This window comes from Lepisma saccharinum, chromosome 26, assembly GCF_977018435.1.
Source record: "Lepisma saccharinum chromosome 26, izLepSacc3.1, whole genome shotgun sequence".
NCBI lineage: Eukaryota > Metazoa > Arthropoda > Insecta > Zygentoma > Lepismatidae > Lepisma > Lepisma saccharinum.
The window spans coordinates 59,544,904-59,567,404 of NC_139254.1; the positions used below are offsets into that span (position 1 = coordinate 59,544,904).

Consider the following 22,501-nt stretch of genomic DNA (forward strand, 5'->3'; position numbering starts at 1 on the left):
TCAGATGCGTGTTGCAAATTAGAAATAGATTCGTTTGCTTTTTTATTGTACATTTGTTGCGTGTTTGTAGTTAAAAAAGTATATGCACTATCTTCTTGCACATAGAATAAGCTAAGTTGAGAATTGCGTTCTCCATAACCATTACCTTTGGTATCCAAATTACTGTTTCTCATTTCACAATTTCCTTTATAACTACTAGATAAATTGACTGCAGGTTCCTTCCATTGTTTATTTCTTTCGAGACATGCAGCCAAAAAATGTCCTTTCTTCTTACAGAAACTGCAAATAGCATTGAATGCAGGACAGTTATCTTTGAATGTACAACCTAACCTTGCACATCGCTTACATTTTATATCATTTGCCTGATTTTGCCGTGATACAAATTTTTTGCTAAATGCAGTATGGGGTTTAGATTGTGACATGCCTTTGTATGCATTATTTATTCCGAATCTTGATTCTCTTGTATCTTGTTGATTCTTTGAAAAATGAGCTTTAGCAAACGAATTGTTTGTACCGAATCTACGTGAGCCTTGTATTTGTTTATTTTCACCTACCATAAATGCATTTTGATTGATTTTATTTTTATTTGTGCGTATTATCTCATGTTGGAGTACTACATCACAAAACTTTTCGAATGTGTTGGCCATGTCTGACAGTAATCTATCTTTTAGCATACTATCGGGTAGTCCGAACACGAGTTTTTCTCTAAGACGAGTGTCTAATTCATCTGTTGTAAACTCACAAGTTATTGCAGCAACTTTTAAACGAGTTATGTACGATGTAGCTGTCTCACCTTGCTCTTGCTTTATTTGCATAAAAGCGAATCGTTGAATACATTTATTAACTTGTGATGCATATATTTTTCGCAATGTATCAAAGAGTTCCTCCAAGGTGCAATCTTGTGGATCCTTTGGGCTTAATCTGTGTTCCAGCTCTTGATATGGTAAACTATCGATTACAGAACTAAGAGTAAACACTCGTTTCCTTTCTTGTATATCGTTACCCTCAATAAAAGCCATGAATCTTTTAATATACGAATTTATATCCTGGCTTGGGTCATAAGCCTCAAATGCAGGTATAAAACTTATGTGTTTTTCCATACTGGCTCACTTGGACTTAATTACTATAATTCTACTTACAGTAGTAATTATTTATCTTCTTTAATCCTCGTCGCCATTTTGTTATGTCCTAATATTAATGACAAACAGAAATAAACATCTCAAGATTGGAACTTCATAATTAAATATAATTAAAACTTGTAACAAGGTGGATTACATTATTAAAACTTAAATCATCCATAAGACACATAAACAAGATGCATAATCGTTGCTATCCACAGACTATGTACATTGGCCATAACTGCTAGTTCACCACATACAATAATGTATTTTATAATATATATCACCCACACTAACAGATTTTTTTAAAAAATAGAAATGTTCTTTCACATATTTTTTAAAAAAATTGAGAAATCTCTTGATATATACGTCCTGCATTAGTACTTGCATTTATAACAAGACAATACGATTAACGACAATTTATTTGGATTGGATTTCAAAATTTTAGTAACAGCTTCAAATTCCCATACGTATTATACACTTGCATAAGGTAATTATGATGCGAATGTGAATATGGAAGTTTGTGTAATTTCAATATAAAAGCAAATACAAATTCGGAAGGAAAGTTTTTAAAGCCTTTTTTTTGTATTCTCCTTCCATACCATGTCAAAAATCATGTTTTCTTTTTGATTTATGTTTGATTCTAGGTTTTTTACGCAGTTTACGTTTTATACGCATTTTACTAGATTTTTACGCGTAATTTACGTGTCATGTAGAAACATATTTTTTACGCATAATTTTACAATCCTGCGTACAGTACTCTGTACTCTTCCCCTACCCAGCCATCCGCGGACGAGCGCTCCTTATCTATCATACGTCATGAGAAACGCAACAATGGTGTCTGCACTTAAAATAGTAATTTAAATAAGTGCTGATAATATAAACTTGCAACGTCCTCCCACGCCAACACAGGAGGACAGCACAGCGGAGTAGTACAGGCACTGGCTGCGTTCAACACACTAAACTCTGCAATTAGGTGGGTGGCAAAAGTCTACCCATACATGCTAACTACTTATCAGTCGTAGAACAAGGACTCAGAATTATCTCAGGGCTTGCTGGGTGTAAAGAAAGGTTATACCAGGTTTATATATATCCATAATGTTTATTATAATTACAACACAAGGGTGTCCGTTAGCACACTTACCCAAGTGCATTTACCTGTACCACGCACCTGTATTTACGTGCAATACTTTTGGTCTCGAAGAGATAAAGGGGGTCCAGTGAGGCGCCAGGGGTAGTATGGGGACCTAATTTTACTTAGGGCCTTGGTCGCCGCTAACGTCACGGGTTCCCCTGTAAGAGAGAGTAGGTTGTGCGTAGTACCCCCAACCACAGCCGGGAATTGGCCGAAACCAATCGGTACCTCCGAATAGCGGGCGCTGGTAAAAGGATTAAAGGATGCCGCGACACCCCCCTGCATTAGCGGGGAATTGGCGAGCCAACCGGTATCTCCTATGCAGGGACGGCAGGTTAGAAAGGAAGGTCCGGGTGCTCCCAGTAAAGCCGGGCAGGTAGGTCCTGAGCACCTATCAGCCAAGGCGGGCGGACCAGGTAGGTAGGTTGCTGCTAGGCTCTTCTTCTTCTTCCTCCTTCCTTCCTTCCTTCCTCCTGGGATGGCTTCTAGTCTTCAGGCTGGGAGGCCAGTTAAACGGGTGTTTGCCTGTTGACATCAGGGAGCCAACTGAGCTCCGGACCTCGCTGCCCTGGCTTTATACTCGCGGTGGCGCATGGGCGGTGAAAATTGTAACTACAAGTACGCGTTGCTAACTCATTTTTTTACACATTTCAAACTCCGTACTGAGAATTATCAAGGTTGGACATTCAGAAATCACTAGAGGGAAAATCACTAGATGCAGGCGTCATAATAAACTAAAACTGTGTGCATTCAGACAATACAATTAATAATGAGCCACGCAGGACTCTGCAATTCTAAACAAAGAGTGGAACAGTGTTAATGACAATAATTGATAACATTTACTGAATACAGCGACCACGCAGGGTCTAATAATAAGCGAAGCTAATAAACGTAGAGGTGGATCCGTTAACGTTTACAGAATACATTTAAACTAAAAGCGTAGGCCTCGCAGAAACATTTAGCATGCATTCTTTATCCAAACCTTGTTAACAAAATATAATATGGCGACCACGCAGGGTCGTTACAAACTTCAGTTTTTGCATTTAAGAATTAAAATTGTAGCATTAACTGTTTGAGAGTTATGGCGGGGTCAGATCGAGACGCGAGGGGATAGGATTAAATTTAATTTATTTTTGTTTTCAAGACACCCAATATAATATTTCCATTTTTCCGATAATATTTTGTTCCCGTTGTAGCTTACATTGCATACTATTTGACCTGACATCGAATGGAATTCAAGCCTAATTCCAAGAATTACCTGCACATTCCTGCCTGCTGGTAGACAGTGTATGTGTCTATGGAACCATGAAGAATGCGCTGGATGATTCATACGAAAGCGTCCGCGGGAAGGGAAGACTGCTGGTACTTTATTTTCCGGCAGATAGTTTCAATTGACTAGAAGAGCTTTATTTAGATACAGAAAGAACAATCCAATACATTTAAATCACTTAATGGATAAAGACCTTATAAGGGTAGTAATCGGAGATATATATATGAATCCATGTCTATCTTACTAATACGTACAATGATATATCAAAATGAAACAGATTATTGTGGGCTAAAACTGCCAGAACGGATATTTTACATATGATTAATGTCACATTGAAATTATATTCCATTGTAGGAGGTACGAGCAAATGAAAGTGCCCCCATGCAGTAGTCTAGTGTGCATCTTAGAAACTTGAAACAGTCAACATTGATGAGTGCGGTTTTTTTTATATTGCAGGTTTTCTAAACGCCAACACCGATCCATACAACCGTTCCCCTGCGAACTACGGCCTCATGGACCAAATAGCGGCGCTGCATTGGATCCAGGAGAACATCGCGTTCTTCGGGGGAGACCCCAGCAACGTCACCATCTTCGGGCATGGAACAGGAGCCTCCTGCATCAATTTTCTGATGACTTCCAGTGCCATACCCGACGGTAAGTGACCACTCGTTTTTTTCTCTCTCTCTCTTGTTTACTTCCTCGCTTTGCAGGACAACAATTGTGATGCGATAAGCTTTTGGAGTGTAAGGGGGATTGTTGTGTTGGTTCCATATCGAGCAGTGATGAATTCAGGGGTGACATGGGAGGAATCCCCCCCGGAAATATTTCCCTTATCCATTTGTAGTTTGAATTAAAAATAGTCCACTGTACAGGGCTACTATCAATAATTCATCGGATTTCTAAACACTGTGTATTTTCAAAGGTATTACACATTCAATAATAATTCATACATGAAAAGAACCGGAAACTCTACAGGTCTTCATGCGATCCACACCAGGTGGCAGCCTGAGTGTAGTGTCATTACAAAATGGCGACAATGCAGGAAAAGAGCAGGTCTAATTCAGCTTCAGCCCTAGGTCTCCTGATCTTAAGACTTGTGATTTCTTCCTGTGGGGGTACGTTATGGATCGTGTTTACTTACGCCCACTGCCAACAACACTTGTAGAGCTCAGGGAATGCATCTATACTGCTGTGATGACCATTGAATGCTACAAAAGGTATGGACCGAACTCGACTATCGCTTGGACTTGCGTCGTGTGAACAGTTATAGAGGGTCAGGAAAACTTGGTGAGTTTCCGATTCTATTCGCGTATGACTCATTTTTGTATTTGTAATACTTTTGAAAATGCAGGGTGGCGCATTATGTATCTATAAATATCAGTTGGCATCCCTGTCGGAACGCAGATGTGTATGCGCAGAAGTCTCCCATGCTGAGGCAGCTGTACGTCTGGCAAACGCATTCAGTCTGCCATTGAACGTTGACCGGTTTAGGCACGAAACGTGTCTGTGCAGGCGTTCATCCGAACAGGTTCCATTCAGGAGACACAGCGGACACTGCACTGAGAGGCAACAGAGAATATTACTCCTCCGATCTGGAGACTTCTGTTTCTGCACGCTGCCATTGGTTCTCTACTGTCTGACCCATTGTATCATGTTGTGATGATCTGGCACGGATTGATGACGACTCTCATTGAACCTTCGTCGCAGTGCCCTATGCGTTTGATGAATGGAACCCGTTCGAATGAACGCTTCCACTACCACAATTTGTGTCTGGGAGACTGATTGCAAGACTTCCAGCTTTCATGGGAGACTTCTGCGCATGCGCACCTGCGTTACGACAGGATTGCCAACTGACACTGGTAGACACAATATGCGCCACACTGTACAGTGTCTCTCAAAAGTTTTTAGGACAACGACATTTTAAACTAGGCAACCCAATTTACACAAGCCGTTGGTGGGTTGCGTGCAGAGTTAGGCTCAATTTCAGGGTTGCCACATGCACAATAGATATTTATAAAATACGCGAAATAAATATAAACAAGTATTATTGTATAAAATTATTAAAAATATCACTATTATATCGCAAATGACAAAAATTATTTCTGAAAGAAAAAAATAGCTTTTCTAGTATTTCATCGCTGATGAGTCTACAATAAGGAAAAGAGGTGAGAGGAAACGAGAGGTTACAAAGGAGAGGAGAAAAAGAAAGCGAAAGGAGAAGAGGAAAAGTAGAGGAGAGAAGAGAAGAAAGAGAGGATAGACGAGGAGAGGAGATGTAGTGACGAGAATGGAAAAAGATTCTAGAAGAGATGAGGAAAAGAGAACAACGAAGAGAAAAGAGGAGGAAAACGAGAGGAGAGAAGAGGAGAGGAGGAGACGAGAGAGGGAAGTGGAGAGTAGAGTAAAGGAGAGAAAGGAGAAGATCGAAAAAGAGAGAATAGTGCAGTGGAGTCGGAAATCTAAGATAGGAAAGGAGATGAGAGGAGTGGAGAAGAGTGGGATGGAGATAAGATGCGAGAAAAGTAGGGAAGGCGATATGAGATAAAAGCATAACAGAAAGAGGGGAGAGAAGAAGGAGAAGGAACTGGAGAGAAGAGGTAGTTGCAGAAAATATCCTCTGAGCGTCAAGAATGGATGCATTGGTCAAATCATCGACATGAAACATTCAAATAACATTTTGAAATGTATTGGAGAATATATTAGATCTTTGATTTTACCTTCGATTACACCACTAAAAAAATTAACGTAATTTTTAATATTTATAAGAATTATTCAATTTTTCTCCACTTCTCGGTTCGTTGAAATGGAGATTTTGTAATTCAATATTTCACCTCCCCCCATCGTTAATTCCAAACGGAATCATTCCGTTTCACAAGGCGTGACAATGAACACAATGGGATATGTCTAAAACTTATGAAAATTTTCTGCCGGAGGGTGTGAACCTACGACCATCATATTGACAATCCTAAACGGTATCCACTACCCTACAAGCTATAGCTCCTTAAACCAGGTAGCAGAACCACTACACCACGCCTTTACCATCGAATGAAACAACAATTGTTTTTGCGTATTCTGTCACCTCCAATATTGTAAATGTCGTTTGGTATAAGTGTAGTTGAACTTTTACTTTAATTTTGATTTGCTTTCTTGTAGTATAACCGATATCTTCGAGAAATAATTTTCGAAGTGATTAAAAACTAGAATATTGGTAGTTGTGAAAATGCGAGTTATTTGTTCTAACTTATTATTGTGATTAGACATTATTAATGGAAAATATCTAGAGGCTTGAACATTACAGGACGATGTTCTTTTCCTGTGATACTGTAACAGACAAGATGTTTGTTTACTGATGCAAGTCTTGTGTCCAGAACAGTCTTATGAAATGTATTTGGTGTTGCGTAAGGTAACACGAAATAATTACACCGTGTGCGAACTTCCAAATCTGCGCAACGTTATACGTAAACAGGCGGAAAATTTTATTCATAAAATCACTTCACATTTGACAGTGTTAGTCAAGAGAGACTCGTGGGACTCTGTGTTAAGATGCTGGACTAAATCCTTCTAATTTTTCTTCCTCGAAGAACAACAATTTCTAAGGAAAATTGATTATTGATTATTGCTTGCATTTCTGTCATCGACGTAGACCAGGTCCGTACGCAGGATTTATTTGAGGGAGGGGCCAGACCCAATTATATATATGTGTGTGTGTATGTGTGAGAGAGAGAGAGAGACAGACAGACAGACAGACAGACAAATATTACAAAATAGTTCAAATAGTGCGAGCGCCATTAAAAAGTCATGATAATTCTTTGTTTAGAAAATAATATATTTATAAATTAAATGTTGCGTACTTAGAATTATTCATAAAATAAAGATCATGTCTAATTGTGAGTTAACAAAAAAAACAATAATAAAGAGACATTTTCGCATCACTATTGCAGTTCGAAAAAGTCGGGACAGGGATTGAAAGTAACTCACTGTCCTGACTAAATCGGTGAATCGGACGTCTGGTAGCCTTGGATCAATGATAATAAAACTAAAACCACCCAATATTGCAGCCTGAAGACTTTTGTGCAAGAAACAGATTCATTTATGCAAGAGCAAAATTGAAATTTTTACACATTTCAAAAATCGACAATGTAATTTTCGTATTTTTTTTATTATTAGGTTCACATTTAAATATTTTAGGGTTCGAGGGGGGAGCATGGCCCACATGGCCCCTCCCCTGGGTACTGCCCTTACGTAGACAGTGGAAGAGAAATTTTGGAGAACCTTTCTATTAAATTTAGTATTTACATTCACCTTATGCTCAGATAGGTTAAACCGTTTATTGACAATCGTTAACTTTTCGTTTAATAGATAATATTTGGTTTTGAACGACGGGAGAACATTGGTCGAATTTCCTTTCTTGCTCTTTTGAGAGAATATATACTTCTACAATAGCAATCGCGTTCGGAAACCGTGAAACAAATGACTTGGTTTTCAATGGCAGACAAGCTTGGTAGTCTAGCTTGCTCGCGATCAAAGTGAATCACTCACGCTATTCAAGGCCGCTTCTTATCGCAAAACATGTGCTTCGATGCACAGTGTCTGCACCGAGCACGTTACAAGTGATCAGAGTCGAATTTGAAAGAGAATCTGAAGAATGATAGATTTCATCAGAGGCGGCTAGGTGGGCACTAGCTCAACATGCAATAGTTTAAGTGATAATTCCTGACAAACAAAAATCCGTATTGAATAATTATTGGGATAGTAATACGTGTATCCGCTTCTTTTTAACAATGTAAGCTCGAAGACAATCTGTATTCCATTTATTTATATTGGCAACTTGGTCAACCGTAGGTTATTTCAACCCCTTCGATAATCGAATTGTCTGATCGATTATTTTTTGTTTACCCAGGAACATGCCTCATAGGTGATTTCCGAGACCGGGTTACGCTACACACTCGTAGCTCCCCAATTTCTTCACAATGGTGGATTGCTACCGGTCCCATACACAGGCCGAGAACCTAGAGAGTGAGCATAGGTGGACTCGAATCCATGCCGTCCTGCAGTCGGAGTCCAAAGCACAGCTCCTTAGACTGCACGGTCACGGAGGAGGACTTTTCTTATTTTACCTTTGGCTAATCGTGACGATGAGGAAGAATAATGAATAGAAAAATAAAGAAGGTCACGCACAAAGTAGAGGACGATCTTCAACCTCTTAGGTGACGAGTTCAAGCCCTAAATATGAGGATTTCATTCAACCTTAGACGACCTGAATTTCAAAATTATAAACAAAATACCTACTTACACTAAACTTCTCGTCAAGGCCAAAATAGTTTGTAACTGTGAAACTACCCCTGAATACAAATTGACATTTTTTTCCATGTGAGTAAGAATTAAATGTGTGGCATACAGAGATAGATGATACCTTTTGAGAAACAATTAACTTTATTCTGTCCCAGCATCTCTGGAGCAAAGCCGCGCATAGCGGAAGAGAAGTGAAGAGAGGGGATCGAGTGGACAGAGCAAATCAGTGCACGCTGTTGGGAAGGCTGGTAACTGAAGTGGGTTTCCTCCCTCCACGCAATCCCATTCCTCTCAAGTGTTCATCGCTGCTCAGATACTTGTCTTCGTTCACCTGCTCCAGAGATAAGTGGGACAGAGTGTAGTTCGCATACATGTAGCAAGTAAAGAAACTTATCCCAGAATGAAAATTCCGCGTAGTTTTAAAACGTTTGTTTAAGCAATGAATGACTGGAAACGGATCACACACAATTCCCTTGCCAAAATCTAGTCGTCGAAAATTATTTTCAAGACATTTCATATCTATTCACCATATTCCAAGTTATAAGGAACTATTTCATAGATGTTCATGAAACTGTTATAAAATTACAAATAAAATATATTCACAAGCTTAGATATACTAATACGAAGAAAGAAATTCAGAGTTAAATTTCAAATGCATGTGTATAAAGTAATTCTAGAAGTACCGAGCTATATCTGAGTATTTAACTTCTTTTTTGCAGATAACGTTTACAATATTGAGGCGACAGAATAATTAGGAACTGTAGCTCCAAGAGAAACAAAGGGCGTAGTGTATTGGTTAGAGTTCTTGAAAGCATTGCGGTCCCACGTTCGATCCTCCATACTAGATGTTCCTTAAAAAATATCCCTTCCATTAAACAAGAGCATGGTAACATTATTTATAATAGCAGTATATAGTGGCTACATTGTTCTGCATATGGATTTTATAAAAAAAAATGAATTGACACACGTTCAACGGGATATTTTTATATATAAGATCGTGAATTATGATACTCTAACGATAATTGTGTACTGCTTGCAAGACATTGACAAATATTAATGAAATAACTATTTATATGTGTGGCAATTCAGCACATGGTAGTTTTACCCCTTTTCCCACTCGGGTTCAATGCAAGGATACCTCCGCAAATATCGAATGAAAAGTTCTCACCATGTGCAATTCTCCATTAAATATTTTCGCCGAGTCGTACTACTTTCGTTTTCTATGTTACAAATAATACTTGTTTGCACGTTACATGCAGGAGAGTTACATCTACATTTCTCATTGGTCAGCTCCATTTACCTGGCTTAAGGAGCGAAAGCTTGTAGGGTAGTGGATACCGTTCAGGATTTTCAATCTGATGGTCGTAGGTTCAAACCCTTCCGGTGGCAGAAAATTTTCATGAGTTTTAGACATATCCCATTGTGTTCATTGTCCACGCCGTGTGAAACGGAATGATTCCGTTTGGAATTAACGATGGGGGGAGGGGAAATATTGAATTACAAAATCTCCATTTAAACGAACCGAGAAGTGGAGAAAAATTGATTAATTATTATAAATATTAAAAGTTACTTTCATTTTTTTTAGTGGTGTAATCGCAGGTAAAATCAAAGATCTTACATGGAAGATTTTAACTTGCTCTGAACTCAGCCAAAAGGCATTTCGCACCGATCTAATATATTCTCCAATACATTTCAAAATGTTATTTGAATGTTTCATGTCGATAATTTGACCAATGCATCCATTCTTGACGCTCAGAGGATATTTTCTGCAACTACCTCTTCTCTCCAGTTCCTTCTCCTTCTTCTCTCCCCTCTTTCTGTTATGCTTTTATCTCATATCGCGTTCCCTACTTTTCTCGCATCTTATCTCCATCCCACTCTTCTCCACTCCTCCACTCCTCTCATCTCCTAGTGTACTCCACTGCACTATTCTCTCTTTTTCGTTCTTCTCCTATCTCTCCTTTACTCTACTCTCCACTTCCCTCTCTCATCTCCTCCTCTCCTCTTCTCTCCTCTCGTTTTCCTCCTCTTTTCTCTTCTTTGTTCTTTTTTCCTCATCTCTCCTAGAATCTTTTTCCATTCTCGTCACTACATCTCCTCTCCTCGTCTATCCTCTCTTTCTGCTCTTCTCTCCTCTACTTTTCCTCTTCTCCTTTCGCTTTCTCTTTCTCCTCTCCTTTGTAACCTTTCGTTTCCTCTCACCTCTTTTCCTTACTGTAGACTCATCAGCGATGAAATACTTGAAAAGCTATTTTTTTCTTTCAGAAATAATTTTTGTCATTTGCGATATAATAGTGATATTTTTAATAATTTTATACATTAATACTTGTTTATATTTATTTCGCGTATTTTATAAATATCTATTGTGCATGTGGCAACCCTGAAATTGAGCCTAACTCTGCACGCAATCCACCAACGGCTTGTGTAAATTGGGTTGCCTAGTTTAAAATGTCGTTGTCCTAAAACTTTTGAGAGACACTGTACAATGTTTTGAAATCAGATTAATCATTTCTTATAGCCTTGTATTAGCATGGGATCGCAAGGGTTAAATTCAAGTAATGAGATGGTTAACTGGAAATATACAAGAGAGTAAATTAAAGTTGCACGCGAGAAACAGGGGATAAAAGCGAGTTCCCACACGACCAAGTGGAATTGGCACCCTAGCAGACGTGTCGTACTACTCCCGCAGCACGTATATGCACTTGAAGCCTCCTTTCGTTCTCCCGAGGACGACTGCATGACAGGAGGAGCAGAGAACGAATTAGAAGGTCACATTTCTCAAATCATGCCTCGTCGAAAGACATTCCCGGGTCCTCACTTTGTCTTCGCAGTCGAAATTAGATTTGCGTCCTTTTTCGCATCAAGACTCCGCTCTCCCTGTGTTTAGCGTCCGACCTGATTAGAAGTTTGCCTCCTAATGGCCTTAAGATTAGTCTCCCGCTGCGAAGGTGCGATGCTCGCCCGGAGAGAAATCCATTACCCTTTGTAGCCCGGCGAGGAATATAAGGGTCCGCTGATGAATTTCGTCCTCAGAGGTAGATTGTGTTTTCTTCCGAACGTCGTCGCCTGTTATTATATTGAGTTATGGAACTTCGCTCCTTGTCCCCGGGATGTTTCACCTTTTTACCTCCAGTGTTTCGGCTACCAAAGCTGAGCGTTATGTATACATTTATGGATGAATCCTGGAACCTAACTCTTTGAAAGCAATTTCAATTCATTTTGACAGAGTGTCGGCCCTCGTGGCAAATTTTCCACCGGCGGGGTCAAAAATCGAAAATGTCATGTCCGTATGTGGGATATATTGACATGTGTATCTACGTGTTATCAGAAGAGAGAAATGTTTTGAATAATATAAGGGGACATGATAGAAACTGAGACAGGATAAGGAAAATTTTAGGACCTACAAGGGATGGGGAGACAGGTGAGTGTAGAAGGTTACGTAATGTAGAATTTTACAATGTACCGGGTGATACGTTTGAGATGTCAGAAAAGTACACCGTTGTGTATAATACGTCAATGTACGTATCTCTGAGCAGTTTGATGTAAGTTTCGAGTGAGTGGATGTTTAGAGGCTTCAGCCGCGTGGCGCTAGCGTTCATGGTAGATAAAGATAGTGGTCACGCCATATCAGCGCACAATATATCGTATGGAATGTGAAATTTTCGAGTGTTATATGTACACTAGTACAGCCACATGGCTGAAGTCTGTACACCACCTCCACTCACTCGAAACTTACATCAAACTGCTCAGAGATAATTATATTAACCTATTGTACACAACGGTTTACTTTTCTGACATCTCAAACGGATCACCCGGTATTATATACTGAATATACAGCGTGAGCACAAAAACACTCCCTGGTTTTGAAAGGGTATAACTTTAATACCAAAAGTAGTATTCTACAGAAATGTTCACAGTAGTTGTAAAAACTCATAAAGGTTTCGTGGTGTTCATTGGAATTACAAATGCTCAATGTGCGCGCCACCTGTTACGCGGGAAACATCGAGACGATAATCCAGCTCGAACCACACCTTCTCAAGCGTATCCGGTGTGATGAAGTTGACAGCTGTCCTGATGTGTTCCTGAAGATGATTCAAGGTTCTGGGTAGTGGAGGCACTGTCATGTCCAGTGATCGTGGGGGCCACTTCCATAGATTTTGATCATTGGGTCCAGCTCATCCTATCCAACGGTCTGGGAGGTTGTCATTCAGAAAGTTGCGTACAGATGGATGCTAGTGTGGGGGTGCTCCATATTGTTGTAGAATGTAGTCACCTCTCTCTGCAGGAAGTTGAGGAATTAACCAGTCACGTAGCATTGTTAAGTAGCTTTCACCTGTGATTGTTGGCCCTTCAAAGAAGAACGGACCGTACACTCCACGCTCTGACACTGCACAAAAAACATTCACCTTGGGTGAGTCACGTTCCACATCAAGAGTGGCATGCGGATGCTCGCTTCCCCAGATCCTAACATTATGCCTGTTCACTTTTACACTCAAGTGGAAGGTCGCCTCATCACTAAAAATGATCTTTGTCAGAAAGGTTTCATCGTCCTCCATTACAGTGTGGATAGTCTCGCAAAACTCACGTCGCTTTACCTTGTCTTGTGGATATAACTTTTGAACCAATTGCAGCCGGTAGGGGTGAAAACGCAAACGCTTCCGTAAAATCTTGCTTACGGTAGTTTGTGGCACCTGCAACTGTCTGCTGGTTTGACGTGTTGATTTTCTGGGACTGCGTACAAAGGCTTCTCGCACACACTCCACAATTTCCTAAGAGATGGGCGGTCGGCCAGAATGTTCTTTTCTTTGATCACAAATGCATCCTCTCTCAACAAATGTTTTATGCCACTGCAGAATGGATGTGTGTGTAGGTGGATCAATATTAAACTTCCGTTTAAATGCACGCTGCACTCTCACAACACCACTTGTTTTGGCAAATTCTAACACGCACCAGCTTCTTTGCTGCGGAGTGAATGCCATTTTCGATGTTACTGCCCTCTAGCTACCGAATTCACAACTAGCGATTCTAAAAACAAAGATATTAAAATATTTTGAGTTAACTGAGCTTTGGATATAAATTTTATCAAAATATTCAAGTAAACATTAATTTTATGACATCTTGAAACCAGGGAGTGTTTTTGTGCTCACGCTGTATACTAACTGAAACTGCATTAATGAAGAAAAGGAAGTATATTTAAAATATGCAATAGATTTTTATCGTGGAAAGCTTGAGATTGCATTCTTTATTGTTGACAAGATCCTTAAGAAAATATTTGGGCCTAAAAGGGATGAGGAGAGAGGTGAGTGGAGAAGGTTACATAATTTACAAGTACATAATTTGTATTCATGTCCATTAGAATGATTAAATCAAGAAGACTTAGGTGGGCAGGGCATGTGGCACGAATGGGAGAGGAAAGAAGAGTTTACAGTATTCTTGTTGGGAAACCTGATGGTAATAGATCAGTAGGAAGGCCAAGACGAAGATGGAAAGATAAAGTTGAGATAGGTGTAAAGGAAATCGATGGATTAATCTTACCAAGGATAGGAACATGGAAGGCTTGTGTTGATACAGCCATAAAACGTCTGGTTTATGAATGCTAGAGAGTTAGTTAGTCTCACTTATAGCACCCAACTGGAACACCTTCTTGGGCAAGAGCCCTATTACGTTTTCTTACGTCGGGCTAAAAACTTTCGTAGTTAGGCTAAATGTAGCGTATTTATTCTGAGATTCAAACCTAACAAGAAAAACATTCCATTCTTTTGTCAGAAGATGAAATACGGCGCTTGACCAAGAAGGCTTTTGATTGGTTGGTTGGTTTATTTGGTGTTTTAAGTCCACTTTATGTACAGTAAGGCTAACCGGGACTACACCTACAGTTTAAAGTGGGATCCGAACCACTATGTGCCTCCACCGGGTATCGAACCAGGGACCCATTGATTACAAGGCAACGACGCTACCACTGCGCCATTGAGGAGGCCTAAGAAGGCTTTTGAGTTGGGTGCGATGAGTCATACACGAGCAAAAGAAGCTAGATAGACAGAAATCGATGATATAAGAAAAACAGAAGTAAAGCAGAGAGAGGGGATAAACAAGAGAGATATAAAGGAGAAAAGAGAGAGGGGGAAGATTATTACAGAAACAAAATAGAGAGAGCTAGAGAAAATGGAAAATATTTTATAATATTTTACTAGATTTGTTATTTATCGTCGCTTTTCTGACGATTGATGAAGGATCACTCAAACACCCATGTCCACTCCACCACGGAGATCGGTAGAATGAGAGAAATTATGAGCAATAAAGATGCTAGAAAGACAAATTGAAAAGAGAAAAGAAATAAAGAGGTGAAACAGAGAGAGAAACAAAAGAAGCAAAAAGGAGAAAGAGAAGTATAGTAAACAGAACAGAGAGAGAGAGAAAGAAAAATGCAAAAGGAAAAGAAATGAAGGAAGAGAGACAAAGAAACATAAATATGATAGAATGTAGGTCAAAGAACGCCAGCTATAGAAGACGGAGGGAAACTGGGGCGAAGAGTGTGCTCTACAGACGATGAGAAGAAAGAACGTCTATGCAGGAACATATTCTCCTGGGCACGGAATTGACTTGTTTGAGATGCAGAACTTTCTCCCTGTTACTAGCGGAAAGAGTTGTTTGAAGGCGGCCAAGGTCACCTCACCCATCAAGAGATGGCCATGAAATGTTTCTTCTCAGTCGCTGACTGAGCAACCGCGTCTTCTTTTTGATTCCCAGTGGATTGCAATGTTAAGTAAAAATAATCATTTTATTACCACAATCTCCCATTAAATATATAAACCTGGGTTTAAGTCATGGCCTTGGCATTAGTATTCATTGTGAGTTCATTCATTCATTCATTGTTTTCTGCTCAGGGGCAGGTCTTTCCTTCCATGTTGTTTGATCTTTAGCCCTTCGCTTTGTAGCAGCTTAGGACACATTTATTTTGATGTTGTCAATCATTTGGAATCTTCTTCTTTTTCCCTCGACCATTCCTTCAGTAACATCTCTTAGAATGCCGTTTCTTCTCATCCAGTGATCCAACTAATTTATTTTTCTCTTCATGATTATCTCCAGCATTGATCTCTTTTCCACAACTCTTTCCAGCACTGTTTCATTTCACCTTTTCCATTCGTCTCCATAGCCACATTTCCAGAGCTTCCAGTCGCTTTTCCTCACTTGTTCTCAGTGTCCATGTTTCCGCACCATATAGATCTACACTCCGTAGAAAGCATTGCAGTTGTTTGTTCATAGATCCATAGAAAATACGAGGTGGTATCAAAAAAGTTTGCCTGTTGAGATATAAATTGTTTAATAATAGAAATATTGAAACAATGAACATACATATAAATTTTGCCTGTAGTGTCCTCTACTCAGAATTACCCTTCCACATCACGTTCGATGCATTTGTGCCAGCGTTTTATCCAGCCCTCGAAACCAGTTTGGAAATATTCCACAGAACACTCCCTGGCCCACCGTTTAGAGCTGTTTTAACCTCCTGTAGGTCATCGAATCTCATGCCACGAAGCACAGACTTAGCTCAGACTCTATGGTATCCCAAACTCTCTATCATTGCATGTGCTGACCCATAGGACACGTGCACTGCATCAGAAATTTCCTGGATGGTGATGCGTCTATCCTCTCGAATGAGCTCATCATCCCTGTGGCGGTTGTCGTCGGTCAACGACGTTGATGGCCAGCCACTCCTTGTCATGTCCACACTTTTGGTTTCTCCCACTTTGAACTTAACTACTTAAGTCTGAGCTAAGTCTGTGCTTCGTGGCATGAGATTCGAGAACCTACAGGAGGTTAAAACAGCTCTGGGGCAGGATGTGTTCTGTGGATTTTTTCCAAACTGGTTTTGAGGGTTGGATAAAACGCTGGCACGAATGCATCGAACGTGCTGGCAACTGTGTGGAAGGGTAACTCTGAGTAGAGGACAATACAGGCAAACTATATGTATGTTCATTGTTTCAATCTTTCCATTATTAAACAAATTTTACCTCAAAAGACAAAACTTTTTGATACCCCCTCGTAATTTTATTTCTACTGAAGGTTCCTTTGTCATTGCTATTCTTGTATTTCTTGGCTGCATTTCATATCATTGCTTATGATGCATCCAAGATATTTAAAGCTGTGTACTTAAGGTTGTGGGTAATACATATAGATGAAATGCAGACTTTACAAGTAAAGACCCATGGTTCAATTTATACACACTTCCACGGCAGGTCATAGTTTTCATTAATAGATTAAGGACAGGACACGTGCGTTCACCAGCACACCTAGCAAAAATACATATTAAAACTCAAGAGAATTGCAAATGTGGTAATGAAAATCCTGATGCGCAACATTTATTCCTAGAATGTCCAATTTTCTCAAATCAACAAATCACACTCTACAAAGGCATACAACGTTTGAAAATTCTATTTCCCACTCTCTTCCATTCTATCAGATTTATCCCCTCCACTAATATGGACTCTGAATGCATATGCTCGAAACATAAAGTGATTTTAATAAAAAAAAAATTTAAAAACCAGCATTATTCATATAATCGTTTTATGTTTGTGATACTGGTGACTTTGAGTGACTATCTATCAATTTCAGAAGAAAAGCATTAAAACAAATACAATAACAGTAATGATGTCCAAAGTCGACAAGATATTGTTGACAGGGTCATGTGAAAGAAGCAGAAGTACTTGATCGACTCTCTTGCCTCTGATACTAGCATTTGTCTTCCTGTGCTTTCTTCCGTTCACCATTGCTTTCATCTTGTTCACATTTATTTTCATCCCGAACTGTTCACGGTGGGTATTCATATTCTGCCACCAGGGACATGCCAACTACAAATCTCATTATGAGTGTCCCTTCATTAATCTGACACTATCGTAACGGCCTTTAGAATCTTTGAAATGTAACGTACAACGAAATCTAAAATCCCAGACATTTGGCCATCACCTTTCCAATCAGGAAATTCCCAGAACCATCTAAGGAATGAATGTCTTGTCAGACATTGCCGAGCTTCCTTTATCGCCATCGTTGCAAACAGGTAAACAATCGCAATCAAGGAAGAGTCTACAGATAACTGAGTCGGCATTACTGGGTTCTTTTGATTGGAATAAATGTCTGGGAAGAGAGAGGTGAGTGGTCAGTTCTAAGCCAGGGTCAGTTTGAGATTATTAGTCAGAGAAGCAGGTTAGGACGATATACGGAGACCTTGTTCTATATAGCAGTCCGTGGTTCAACACTTCGCAGCAAGAGTCAGGTATTTCCTTTCAACATGCTGATCCAGTCTGTAGGGGTTTAAACTCAAGTGTTGTGTTTTGCCATTTAAGTGTGTAGTTTGTACCTCTTGCTTCTTACCATCAAGCTCACCATAGGAAGCTAGTTGGTCCACAATCAAGGCTGAATGATCAGTGAGCTACATCACCCAAACAAGATCCCACGTACCGTAGGATATGTTACGTGGATGGAGATGTGGGAATTTCATATATTTTACTACGAAATAAATGAAAATTAAAAGGATAGGATTGATACTGGGGAATGCTTGGGCCTCTCGCTCATTATGTTAAGAATGTAGATATCGTGTATTAGAGGCACAAAAATGTTATGTTATGTTATGTTATGTTATGTTTCATTGGTGCGGCCCGCCAAAGGGGACAAAAATTCGAGGCACGAAACATAATAACAGTCACTTAGAAATGTCTGCAGGAAATGTTAATTTAGAAGATTCCCAGACATTTTAAGCTAAAAGAGATTTCGTTCTCGACCTTAAAGCGACTCGACACGCAAAAGAGCAGTCTTTTCGTCGCAACGACATGATCCTTTTATCATCTCCCCGTAAAGTTGAGCAAAATTAAAAATCCCCCGCCTGCACAATGGGGGGAAATGCTATCATTCCGTGCAGACGGACTAGAATTTGGAGCCCATTCGGCCTCGTATCGGGGCTTCTAATTTCATTGTTGTCTGGAAATTAGAAATCTCCTGAAAGATCAAACGACGTCGTTAGGCGAGTTTACAGTTGTGACGTCACGTTGTCAATGGACTAATGGACTTAACGGGATTTATTTCACGTTGTGAGTCAAATCGCAGGGGAGGCGGCAGAAAGCTCAGGCTGTTATAGGGTCATGAGGCATTTCTTGTATTCCTGCTGAATGCTTTAATCTTGTGTGACGTAAGGTATTTCTGATAAACAAGGAGTTGTAACGCTTGCTTACGTGATATTATCACTAGAACGGAACTTTTTCTGCGATAAGATAGAGACCCTTTTATTTGCCAGAATTCTGATCATAGCCTTATATGTCAACACAGCAAATTTTATTTTACATAAAAACACATATTTTCCAGTTTTCCGTATGTAAATACATATTTTTCAAATTTTCATTTTAAATACATAAAATCGCTCATTGACTTCAGCTACCTCGAAATCCTCGAAAGAAAAATGTTTATTCTCCGCACCTCTTTCATATCGAGAGTGCTAGGTTTGTTTTGTCTTTGAACACGCTCGCTGGCAAACTCGCCTACGATCCTATTTGGGTAAAATATTACCCCCACTGGATCTAACCCTCAAGTGCTAATGTCTAAATGTACAGAAATTTTTGGGAAAAATCAAGGTTTTCAAACTTTGTGCCAAATTCCACGTGTTTTGGAAGGTGAAGTAGAGGAAACTTTGGAAAACTTCAGCGTTAGTGGCATTTCGTGCTTCAAATATGCAAGAATTGTTTCTTGTGACGTGGAGCGATCTTTCTCACAATATAAGATGCTATTTAGAAATAATTGTCACAGATTTACAATGGAGAATTTGGAAAAACTATGGTGATCCACTGCAGCTCTTCCAAGAAATAGCTCACTAAGAGGTAAGCATTTAGAAACTGATTTCAGGTGTTTAAAATGCATGTAGTATTTTGTTTTTGTTCCCAATTTTTTTTATCACATATTTTCAACATTTACGACACATAAAAAACTAAATATTTCTAAGTTTATTAGCACATAAAGTTCCGTTCCCTAATTATCACTTTGTAGTTTAATTCTAGCGTTTCACTCTGTAGAACGCGGGAATCGAACCAAGCGGTTGTAAATCACCCCCGCCAATTGTAGCAATTGATGGTAGAGACGGCCCTAAAAGAGAATACCCAGCTTAGCATTTAGTAAGTAATGTAAAACTCATGTTTTGGATTTAAACATTTCTGACTGAGCAATGCGAATCTATAGCTCCAGCTGTGTTGCTCCTTCAGACGATTACCAACAAAAGATCCACTGCTCCTTCTCTCACCTGGTTTTGTTCTCCCCTTGACCTTCACTAAAGGTAAATGTCCTCGCCATTTCCTGTGTAAAACCCATTATTCTACAATATTCTGAGCAAGTTCTGACAGGATCTTTATTCGATTACCGGGCGGGGAATGTTCTGTAATCCTTACTTGTCTTATGTACTTCCTTTCCTTTATATTTTTCGTTGGAGTGGTTGGTTTGTTGTACATACTGTCCGATTAAAAATTATGGATACTCTAATTTGGACTTCGATTAAAAATTAACCAGTGGACCTACATAAAAACGAGTTACATCAAAATTTAGCTTGTTCAATTCTGCGTTAATCTATGCTAACCAATTTTTTTTCTCTATACCTTCTATTTTTTTATCGTCCTGAGAACAAAAAGTGCCTTTTTTTTATTTTTGCACACGATCACTTTCTGTGAAATTCTATAATTAAGAAGAGGGTGGTCCGATCGTAATGAATTTTTAGTATGCTGCAGGCAAAAAGGTTTTAAACACAATTATTAATTTTCATGTTCGCAATGTGAATCGACAATGATAATAGATTTTAAAAACAGCTGCATAGAGCTTCAAAACAATACCAATATTGTATTTGTAGGACTACCCAATACCAAGAGAAATTTCGTAAAATTGAAAAGAACGTTTTTTTGACAAATTTTAAAAATCTGATAATTAATAATTGTGTTTAAGACCTTTTTGCCAGCACCATAATATAATTTTATCGGGCAATCCGTTTTTAATTTTTAGAATTTGAAAGAGAGCAGATGTGTGCAAACGTCCAAAAAACCGACCCCTTTGTTTGTTCTCACGACGATATAAAATAGAAAGCATACCCCAAAAATATTTGGTTATCATAGATTAATGCAGAATTAAATAAGCTAAATTTTGATATGGCTCTACAGGTTAATTTTTAATTGAAGTCCAAACTCGAGTATCTATATTTTTTTTTGATCCGATAGTACATCTTCTCTACATTCACATGTATTTTATCCGCGGTGTGCACCCCCTCCAAATTTGAGCTTGGCAGAATGCAAATGTACCTAGTTTCTTCTATACTTTATCCCGGGGATAAGACCGCGCACAATGGTAGAGAAGGAGAGAATGTGAGTGAGAGGAACAATGCAGTACACGCCGCTGCAAGCAGCTGGTAGCTACAGTAGCTTTTCACCCTCCGCGCAATCCCGTTCCCTCTCACATGCTCATTAGTCAAGCCATCTCTAATCCCTATTTGCGCAGAGAATTGCTTTCGTTCGCTTCGTCCGTAAATTCCCGGGACAGAGTATAGATAGCGCAGGAAGAGCAACAGTTTCAACCAAACGTGGTTTATCTGAAGTTCTAAGAGTACCATATGTCCTTGCAGATGCGTATACTGACTTAGCACAAGAATTGTTCTGGGTTCCAATTAAGCTGAAAATTAAACTTACCGTCAGGGGTAACTTCGTCATGAGACCGATAGATGACGAAGTTACCCCTTGTCACGAAAATGCTGACGTAATATTTTGATATTTCTTTGGTATTCCTTCAGTACATTTGTAAAGAACAAATTGTTCCTCGCGTATAATTTTTGTGTTGTCACTCGCCACGCATTTTGCAGGGCACATTAGTGATTCGTTCTAGGTTTTCTTATTAAAACGTATTATTATCAGATTTGTTACTACGTCGTTGTGTTACTCTTATTATTAATAACTCAGTAATACTCAGCGGTGAACGATGAGACTCGGCGAAGTACACAGACTCCTCTCAGGTACAGGGATAATGTTTGGTAAAGACAATGCTTCACAGCAGAGAGCAATAAAACCACATTATTTCAATAGACAAAACGAAATGATTTATTATTTATATATTGCAATTATAATGCAAACAGGTTTAGTACGAAGGTGAGGATTTCGCTTTAACGATGTCTTGACTGAACTGAAACGCATAAACTCAATGCGTGGCTATCGGCATGCCTATGATCACATAGACCTTGTTTGGGCCCCGAACTACCACACTAAGACATATGCAATAATAACTGAGCCAATATTTGCTCTTTAGCCTTTTATTTCCAAATTAATCCTTAGGCTAGCTTTATTATTTAACGTAGAATGGTTGCAGTATTGTGCATAGTATCAATGCATGGCCATCGGTATACCTATGATCACATAGGCTTAGCTTGCGCCCCGAAATACCATACCAAGATATATATACAACACCGAGGAGTTCTTTTTAGGTTTAAAATCTTCAACGATCGGTTGCGAAAGTGTGATATTTCTTACGCGATATTCTCGCTTTATACTATTTTCGAGAACACAGATTCAAGTACAGATGAATCACTCACTATCTACAAAAGGATGCTATCAACAAAACTGACATCTATACCTGTTTAGAAATACGAATTCACATAGTGCACTCTTGGAAATCTAAAGATAC

The 22,501-nt window shown here is 39.2% G+C and overlaps 1 protein-coding gene across 1 annotated transcript in view; it reads left to right on the plus strand.

Moving 5' to 3' along the window:
- Window positions 1-22,501, plus strand: part of LOC145979758 (neuroligin-2-like) — a 272,774-nt gene that overhangs the window by 109,840 nt on the left and 140,433 nt on the right. Inside the window, exon 2 of the mRNA XM_083112744.1 lies at window positions 3,980-4,177. Coding sequence (XP_082968870.1) covers window positions 3,980-4,177 — 198 coding nt within the window. The remainder of the gene's footprint in view (window positions 1-3,979; window positions 4,178-22,501) is intronic.